We start from the raw sequence: 10462 nt of genomic DNA on the forward strand, positions 1-10462 counted from the left end.
TCCACATTTCAAAATTTTGACATCTTTATCTACCTTATGTACTCCTCTTTGCATTGCATTCCTCTTGAAAATTTTCTAGTATGGTTTTGTCACTGCTTGTTTTGTTTAATTCTTTCAAAGTAATTACTCCAGACACATCTAGGATATCCTTATCTTCTGTTTTAATAAGTATTGTAGTGAAAATTAATATTATAATTATGAATATAGAGTTGCTGAGCCATTAATTTGAACTAATACATTATGTACTTAATCTGTCTTCTCTTAATGTTTTCTTCTGATGATTTAATCAAATTATGTTCTTGTTTACAGGAAAAATTATTTCTGAATGCATAGTATGTTGTACAGTGATGTTTTTTATCATCATCAAATTCCTGACAGGTATCCTCAAGGGGTGTACAGGATATGATAGTACTACATGAAAAATTTACATCATTACTAACTTCCTATTTATAATTTTCCTCCAAATCAGTCTATTACTTGTCAAGACTACAATATTACCATTATCAGATCTTATATTTCTATCGTCTAAGACACATTGTACCGTATCAATCCACCTATATCTTGGTCTTCCTCTAGGACGATTTCCTGCCAACCTGGCAGAGAACACTTGTTTTGCTAATCTTTCCTCGCCCATTCTGTTTAAGTGACCATACCACCTGAGATTAGCTCTGCTAACGCATTCCTGGATGCTGACAATGTCAAGTTCTTTCCTAATATCCTCGTTTTTAATATGATATTGCCATTGATGCCATCTGTTCACGCCTATAATCTTTCTCAGGACCCTCATATCTGTGGTCTCTAGTCTTTGGTCAAGTGTTTTACTTCTGACCCAGCTCTCAGATCCATAAGTTAAAACTGGTTTGAACACTGTTTTGTATACAGCTAATTTAGTGTTCCGACTAATTCCTCTCTTATTCCATATGAATTTATTCAATTGACTTCCCACCATACCAGCTTTGCTGATTCTGTTGTCTATTTCTATATTTAATTTACCTTCTTCACTAAAAATCGTGCCTAAGTAGCTGAAATGTTTTACTTGTTCCACAGGTTCTCCATTCACAGCACAGTTGACATTTTCAATGATTCGGCCTATTTTCATTGTCTTTGTCGTTTTATTGCTGACCTTCATACCATATCTATTACAACAGCTATTCAATTTAGTCAGAGAATCTTGCAGACTTGTAGCAGATTTATTTAGAAGTATAACATCGTCAGCATAAAGCAAAGAGCTGACATTAACATCTCCAATTTTGATATCATGTTTAATACCACTTTCTTCATAATGTGATCCATATAGATAATGAATAACAGAGGGGATAATGTACATCCTTGTCTCACACCAGATTTAACATTAAACCATCTTCCTGTACTTTCTTCAATTCTAACTGCTGACTTACAACTCAAATAAAGACTAAGTATTGCTTGATCTAATGTCCCATTGACACCATATAACTGCAGTGTATTGAATAGTTTCTCTCTTGGCACCTTGTCATATGCCTTTTCCAAATCTACAAAACTTAAATACAGATGTTTGTTATATTCCCATGCTTCCTCGACTATTTGTTGTAAAGTGAACATCTGATCCTGACAGCCTCTATTTGGCCTGAATCCAGCTTGTTCTTCACCAAGCTTTTCTTCCACAATTCTTCTCAACCGTTTCTCAAGTATACTTGCATAGATCTTGCCAGGAACACTCAGTAGGGAAATACCTCTGTAATTCTCACATTCAGTTTTATTTCCCTTTTTATATATGGGCACTATTAGCGCTCCACTCCACTCATTGGGAATTCGTCTCTGTCCAGGCTTTCTGAACTATGCAGTGCAACCACTGTAAGACTTTTATACCACCATACTTCAGCATTTCTGTTCAAATATCATCCACTCCTGCTGCCTTTCCACATTTCAAGCCTTTGATGGTTTTTTTCTACTTCAAGTATGGATATGTATTCCTGACTGTATGCCTGTAGAGTGTTTTTTACCACTGTACTATCACTGCTTGTTTCATTTAGCAATTTATCAAAAGTAATTACTCCATATTTCAAGGATATCTTTTTCTCTTGTTTTCATGTCACCTTTATCATCTCTGACTCCTTTTACAGCATTCTTTCCTCCATTTCTAAACTTCTTCAACAACCTCCAGAATATCTTACCATCTTCTTGATATTTATTTTCTGTATTCTTGTCAAAGTCCTCCCATGACTTTTGTTTAGCTAGTTTTACACAGTGTTTTGCTTTCTTACATTTGTCTCTGTATTCTCTAAGAGCAAAAGCTGATTTATTTGCCAGAAATCATATCACTTTTGATATGATTTCTTCTTGTCCTTCACTGGCTTTTTAACCTCCTGTGTTCACCATGGAGTCCTGATTTTTTATCCTTGCAGACAACCTCACCACACGCTTCTCTGGCTGAATCAATCAGGGTTTTCTTCAAGGCTTGTCACTGAATCTCCAAGGTTTGGTTCCTGTTCTCAAACTCTTTCATTTTTTGTTCAATAATCTTTGTGTATGTTAGTCTACAGTTCATATCTGAGAGCTGCTCAACTTTTGTTTGCTTTAAAACTTTCTTACGTGTTATTCTTTTCAATATGAAATTCAATTTTATCCTGCTCAAGACTAAATAGTGATCACTTCCAATTTCATATCCTCTGTACACTCTGGTGTCCTGCACCAGGGAGAAGACATCACTATCAACAATAACATAGTCAATGAGACTTTTCTTATTCCTTGCCTCTTCTCTCCATGTGAATTTGTGCACATTTTTATGTTGGAACATGGTGTTAGTAATAACCAGTCCATGTCCTGAACAGAAATCCAACGGTATTTGCCATTATTATTAGCTTTGCTCTTTTCTCCATATTTTCCCAAAATATTTTTATATGTCTCACAATCATTTCCTACTCTGCTATTCAGATCCTCAACAAGGACCAACTTTTCCTTTTTCATTGTGTCAGTTGCTTTTTCTAAAGCATCAAAAAATTCCTTCAATTCTACCTTAGTAGAACCTTCTGTGGGACCATAAGCACAAATAAGTCTCATTGTCCAGTTCCCCATTCTCATATTTGCCCACATCATTCTACTTGAGACTACCTGCCATTCAAGAAGATTAGCCTCGTATTTAGTGTTGAATACTATGGCTACTCCTTCTTTTCCTTGATTGTCATTGCCTGAATATTACATTTTGTATTTATTGCTCAGAAAGATCTCACCAGTTTTTTCTTTTTTGTTTCAGTCACCCTCTTATGTCGATCTGGTACTTATCTAATTCCTCAGCTAGCTCCATTTCTTTGCCATTGAGGCTTCTTATGTTGATAGTACCGATCTTTAACTCTGGTAATGTGGAGTTGGGGTGTGTTTTCAGATTTGTTCCAGTAGCTGACTGATGTTTTTTTTTTTTTTTATCTACGTGGTAATAGCTTTATTTTGAGACACTTTAGATTTGGAAAAAAAAAAAAAGAAAAAAAAAAGTTGACTGAAACAATAATTTTATATACAGAAATGAAATTCTCTTTTGAAGCCCATTTTGAGACTGTATCATCAGTAGTTGGTTGATACCTGATCTTTCAAGAATCCCTACAGAATAAGTCACATGGACTTAATTTTAATTCTACTTCTGAATGAGTTCTACCTGTCTTTTCACTCCTTCAGCAGCTTTAAATCCAAGAATTTCCACACAGCCATATGGAAATGAGACAGAATTCCAGCTTGCTGGAAATAGAGATTGTGTCACGTAATCTTCCATTTAATTTTCCAAACATTAATTGTGTAGATGAAAAATCTCATAAGAAACCAGAGGAATTTATTGAATATTGCGAAACAATTTTCTCAAGCAGCATGTGAAAGAAGGAACTCTAGGTCAGAGTGTTGGATTTGGTCACAGTAATTATGCTGTGCTTTCTTGGGAAGTATCTAATTGTATTAATGGTTCGATTAGAACAAGTTACATGTTGAACTACAAAGCTGGAAATTATGATCAACTTAGGAGAATACTATCTTTGGTACCATATTACTGAATGGGAAAAATATCAGCAATGCATGGTAAGCTTTGAAAAAGTGTTTAAATGAGGCAGTATCTGAATGGATCCCTAGTGTTTGAAGAATGAATAGGTTGGGAGTGAAATGGAAGTGCAACCTTATTAAGCAAAAGATTCATAAGAAGATGATGATGTGGAAAGAATATTGAGAATAAGAATGAGAGGAGTTACAAAATATTATTATTACATGACACCTCCAGGGAGTCCAAAAACTGATCAAGGGAGGGCACCTACTCTACAACTCACTGTCTCCACTAACTACAACGAACAACTACTACCATCTTCTACATTAACGCCATTTCCTGCCAAAAACCACCACTTAGTATTTTCATAGACAATTACAAATATCCATGCCCACAGTGGCATTCGAACCTGCAGCCTCCTGACTGGAGAGTGGACATACTAACCACTCAGCTGGCCGAGTATATAAATATATACCTGAAATATATAAAGCTCAGGCTAGAAAAGTAATGAGTATTGTGAGGAAAGCTAAATCGGAGTATGAAAAGAAATTGGCCATGCAAGCTAAAAGCAATCCAAAAGAATTTTATCTTTGTCACAAGCAAAAGAAAGAATGAATATGAAAGAATAACTTGACTGAATGCAGATGATACTTTAGTGTTGGAAGCTAATGAGATTGATCAATTAACAAGTGCTCACTTTGCTAAGATATCTCGAGCAGGTGTGTGTAACATGGTGCACAGTGCTACTGCTGCATTGGATGGAGAGTTAAGGGAGTTGATGAAAACGAGGTTAAAGAGCTGTTGCATAACCTGGATAAGAATTTGTCAATAGGGACAGATGGAATATTAGCCTGTTTGCTAAAGGAATGTTCAGCTGAATTGGCTAGCCCTTTCACATGTTTGTATAACTTGAGTCTCAGCTCAGGAATGACACCACAGGAATGGAAGGAATGTATGATAGTTCTATTGTACAAGGATGGTGCAAAAACTGATGTATTTAACTACTGACCTATTAGTATCTCTTGTGTGGTAGTGAAGATTTTAGAGAAGTTGATATGAACTTGCATACAGAAATGGGTAGACAAACAAGCTATACTATGCAAGGACCAGCATGGGTTTACTAAAAGAAGGTCATGTTTTAGCAATTTGCTTATATTTTATAACAATGGTAAGGATGAATTGGATAAAGTGAATGGATACACTATGATAATGTTGGATTTTTCTGAAGCATTTGCTAGGATACTACACGAAAGTCCCATATTCCAATCCCATATTCTCCATAAACTGGAGAATATGGGATTGGAACATAAACTCCTGACTTGGATCAGGGGATGGTTGATGGGCCATTATTGTTCAGTCTATACATTAATGACATCAGTCAGGGTCTAACAGGGGATGTGTAATTGTTTGCTGATGATGCGAAGATAGGTAGAGCAATCAGGGATGCTATTGATATTTAGCACTTACAAAATGATTTGAATAGACTGGAAATTTAGGCAAACGAAAATGGCTGTCAATTTAATATTAGTAAGTGTAAAGTTATGCACTTTGGCATGATCAGATTTCCAGCAGCATGTTATATTAGTAGGGTTATGCTACAAGAAACTGAGGAGGTAAGGGATCTTGGCATATTAGTGGATAGGAATTTGAAATTCAAAGGCCACATAGCAAAAGTTGCAAATACAACTCGGAGGATAATTGCAATGTTGAAGCAAACCTTGACATCTAAGAATAAAGTCATTTTACCTCTTTAAGGCTTTGATAAGACCACACCTAGATTGTTGTGCACAGATTTGGTCTCCCAGATTCCAATGGGATAAAGAATCTGTGGAAAGGGTACAAAGAAAAGTCACAAAGATTATATCTGGGTTATGGGATGTAGATTATGAGGACAGATTGGTGTGAAAAGTGTTTCAGACTACAGTAAGTCATGTAATGCGGATTATAGACTGGTTAACAGGAGAAAGAGGGGGGTGATATGATAGAGGTCTATGAACTTTTGAATGGATGTTATAGAATACTGGATGAAATTTTTCGTTATATAGAAGGTGAGGAGAGAACATTGGGGCATCCATGGAAGTTAAGTTTGTTCAAAAAAGGGGTTAGAGTTAGGTTTTTCTCTCACAGAGCAATGAATGAGTGGGATAGTTTACCTTTTAGGAGTAGTGAGTGCATCTAGTGTGAATGAATTTAAGGGAAGGTATGTCAGCTGGTTTTGGTGATTTATTGCCTACCTCTATGAGTACTTGATCCCCTGGAGATTCTAGATTAATAATAACAATAATGTCCGTGTATACTATCACAGTGACATTAGATTTTTACGAGAGAGGTCCACACAGTTTTTTTTTTGACCATCATAAAATCAGTTGCCTAAGTTGCATAGAACTTCAACTGTGACATGTGTAATGCTTATTTCCCAGATGCAAATATTTTTCTTCTATTGTCTCATTACTGAAAACAAGGTAGTCACCAATTATCATAGTTGTGACAATTTGTGATTATGACTTACTGTAGTCTGAAACACTTTTCACACCATTGTAGGTCATGAAATATCAAAAGCTTAATAAAACACCAGTAATTAACAATATTTCTTCAGAGCTGTTTAAATATGATCAGCTCACATGTTCAGTTTCTTTCCTGGTCATGTAGTGGACTAGGCATGACTAATAAATAAATAAAATAAAAAATTAACGAATGCAATTAGTTTGTCTACTAACACACAGTCAGCAGCGCACAGATGCATTTTTATCCTAAAATCGTATTGTAATAACTTTTACTGAGGAAAAATTCTGAAGTCAGCTTTATTTAGTTCCTTCATAATATGTCAGTCCTGAAGAGATGCCGAAGTTCCCCCCCGAATATACGGCTTACCAAAAATCCACAAACCCAATTCCCCACTAAGAGTTGTAGTAGGCCATTAACGCACCTTGCTACAAACTGTCAAAACAGCTGGCTAATTCTCTGACCCCCCCCCCCCTCCCTTTCACTGGACTTTCCACATCCTATATAAAAAAAAACTCTATCCATTTTATAACCCTAATAAAAAATCTAACCTTAAATAACACAGACATATTGGTAAACTTTGACATCTCCTCACTGTTTACTAATATTCCCTTAAGATACCTTAACACTCTTAGAAAACGTTTTACCTTCTGACATCTTAGATCTCTTTTCCTTTGCCATCAATTCTGGTTATTTTTCTTGGAAGAACAAAATCTACAAGCAGATAGAGGGAACCGCCATGGTTTCCCCCCCCCCCCCCCAATTTTTTATATGGAAAATTTTGAAAAAACGAGCCATAGACTCAGCCCCTCTCAAACCTTCTATCTGGCTAAGATATGTAGATGTGTTCTCTATTTGGCCTCATGGCCCAGACACATTAGACTCCTTCCTCAGTCATCTCAACAGCCTACATCCAAGAATCCAGTTTACAATGGAAAAGGAAAAGAACAATTGTTTACCCTTCCTAGACACCTTAGTTGCACGCCTTCCTAACAGTACACTTTCCTACACTTTATATAGAAAACCTACGCACACACGCAGATACATTCACAAACTCTCCCACCACCATCCCGAGCTTGACCATATACACAACACTTTCCTCTCCAATGGCTACAGCGATCACAGTATTAAAAAAATAATCAGTTCCTCCCCCATTCCCTGGTTTTCTCTTCAGAAAGAGTTTGGAAATGCTGTCACCATACCCTTACACCCATGGCACATAAAAAAAAATAGCCAAAATTTTTAAAAAGTACAATCTATACACAGCATTTAAGCCCCACTGCAAACTTGCTACCCTTATCCATTCTACAAAAGATCAGCACCCTCCTCTCTCAGTGCCTGGAGTTTATAAAGTACCCTTTTCCTGTAAGTTGGCATACTTTGGACAGACAGGCTGATCAGCAACCATCCGCCTGGAGGAACACGAGTAATACATCTGCAACCACAACTATGGTCAGTCAGGCCTGGCTGACTGACCTTGAATACAACCCACAGGATCTCATGGAAAAAAAAAACACCATTCTCCACCACAGCAAATTCAAAAAAGAGAAACTATTTTTAGAATCAGCAGCAGCTCTCAGAAATCAACCAAATCTTAATAAATACAGTTGCATTAAGCTTCCTAAGATTTGGGAAACACTTATCATTAGAGATCCCACCTTACATTCCAGGCCACCTACAACCGCCCTTAGAGGGCGCTCCACCTAGATAGGACTTTAGAGTCACCCACGTGGTTGGGCTTAGTATTGTGTGGTATTTGTGTATATGTTACATTAGTTTTTTGTAATCCCTGAAGATGTCTCAGTAACTGAGACTTAAGCCTCCAACATGATGTCCTCACAGCACTTAAGCCTCTACACACAGATGCTGAATGTTTTCACACAGTCTTATAAGTCCAGTGCTATTTGCACGTCAGATGCTATCTTGGCTTCAACAAATGCAGGCATGGCCAGTATGTTAAAATGAAAGGTTGCAAAATGACTTGGTTTTCTTTTCTTTTCCTTTTTTTTTTTTAAATTCATTTCATATGGTTGTAACCATTTAGAAATAAATACATTTGTCATCTATATCATTTAACATAACTGTGCATGCGCATTGAGCATCAAAATAGAAAATAAAAAAAAAAGCTATACTTCAGTGTAAAATGAACGAATAAGACCATATTCATAAATTAAATAGCTCTTCTTACAGAACTGTTATGTTATAACTTGTTATTATGGATGCTAATTATAACGATACAGTCAGTTCTCAATATAGAGAATGTGTACAGACCAGAGAACAGTGTGATATGGTGAATTTTCTTTAAAATTGTGAGAGGATGAGTCTCAATAGATGGTAGCAACATCTTCTAAGCTTGATGCCCAGACTGGTACCTAGGTCTTCTTTGGACAATTTGGTGCCTGCACCTCACACCTGAATGGTTCAATGTAGGATGCAGGGGCTGTATATTCTCAATGGCTGTCTTGATGCTTCCATTCTAGTGGCATCATTGCCAGAGCAGTTGCACCATAACAGTACAAAAGCAACTCCAGTTATCACTGCCTTTCAGTACCCAAGGCATGAATGGTATCGTTACAGTGACTAGACAGTATTCTGACTTAGAGGTGTTCAGTCATCATCCCACATTAAGAACCTAAAAGCATATGATGAATTTTAAAGAAAATTCACCATCTTAATGTATCTTCTTCTCTCTTCCATCATCATCCACAGGCCGAACGAACTCTTTCCACTTCTGTCTGTCCCAGGAGAGTCCGATGGTTGAGACTTTATTTTTAACAGTTTGTTATAGTGTTTGTTAGTTGACTGTATATAGCATCATGATGGTGAAGAAGTCAAAAAGAAAGGCATTACTTATTCTTAAGCTTGTGTATATAGAATGACAGTTCTTCTGTCATGTTTATAGATGGATAAGATTAAAATCTTTAGTACAAATGAAACCACTAATTTGCAAAATCATATTTAGAAATTTCCATCTTAACTGCACATTTTAGTTTCTGATTAGTTCTCTCAAAAATATGGAAATAATTTCTGCATGAATAACTTTTATTTTATTACACATGCTTATAATAATTTAGTGTAATAAACTGCATATTCAGTAATTTACGATTTTCATGAATGAAATTGTATAAAATCTTTATTTTTAAGATACCATCAACTGGATCTATGGCAACCTCTCTTTGACACATTTCTGAATATTCCAAGCTGTGACCAAATGCCAGATGTGATACCATTTATAGCTCTTTTAACTCATAAACTGACACAGGCATCAAAGGACATCACAATGAAGGCATCTCACCTTTATAATCTTATAAATCAGCAGTGAAAATAAAGTAAAAGACTCAAGTACTGTTTGTTAATATTTTAACAAATATTATTTGTATAATAGCTTCATAAAAATTCATGATTCACCAGTATGAGTGAGTGAGTGAATGAATCAGTACACGAGTATAAAAACACATAAAGTTGTTTCCTTTGTGCTGATGTATGTAAATAAAGTTCATCTGTCAATTTTACTTGTTTTCATTTTATATCTTTTTAAAATATCAAGGCTTCTTTGTTGCAGCTCTAATCTGGCATCAACATAAACATGTATTTATTTTTTAAATTAACAAATAAAACATTTAAGTAAAAAAAAAAATTACCAAATATTATTTCAATTAACTTCTACTCATAAGACTATTACACTTTTTTTTTTTTTTTTATAATCTTTGTCAAGTAGCTTTATTTTATCCTCCTACATGTTTCGCCAATCTTTTTCTATTGGCATCCTCAGGGAATACAAACTAGTAAGCTAAAATGAAGGTTACAGACTAGGTTATAACTGATAGTTCTAATTCATACAAAAAATTGGTATTGTGCGTGACAATGGGCGTGTCTCGTTAACGTGATTTATTCGTTATGGCTCATTACATAATTGTTATGAAAGTTCATTTCTTTGATGTTTAATGATCTGATAAAAGTTTTCCA

At 35.7% G+C, this 10462-nt stretch overlaps 1 protein-coding gene across 5 annotated transcripts in view; it reads left to right on the plus strand.

The window, feature by feature from the left end:
* Positions 1 to 10008, plus strand: part of LOC150102365 (mitotic checkpoint serine/threonine-protein kinase BUB1 beta-like) — a 386807-nt gene extending 376799 nt beyond the window's left edge. For all 5 annotated transcript variants that reach the window (XM_090399214.1, XM_090399217.1, XM_090399216.1 and 2 more), the window contains one exon: positions 9641 to 10008. In XM_090399214.1, coding sequence (XP_090255340.1) covers positions 9641 to 9818 — 178 coding nt within the window. In that variant the 3' untranslated portion in view covers positions 9819 to 10008. The remainder of the gene's footprint in view (positions 1 to 9640) is intronic.
* Positions 10009 to 10462: the final 454 nt, after the last annotated feature.

The sequence above is a fragment of the Typopeltis vanoorti genome, chromosome 10, assembly GCF_054136105.1.
Source record: "Typopeltis vanoorti isolate ZY-2024b chromosome 10, IOZ_Tvanoo_1.0, whole genome shotgun sequence".
In the NCBI taxonomy this organism is placed as follows: Eukaryota; Metazoa; Arthropoda; class Arachnida; order Uropygi; family Thelyphonidae; genus Typopeltis; species Typopeltis vanoorti.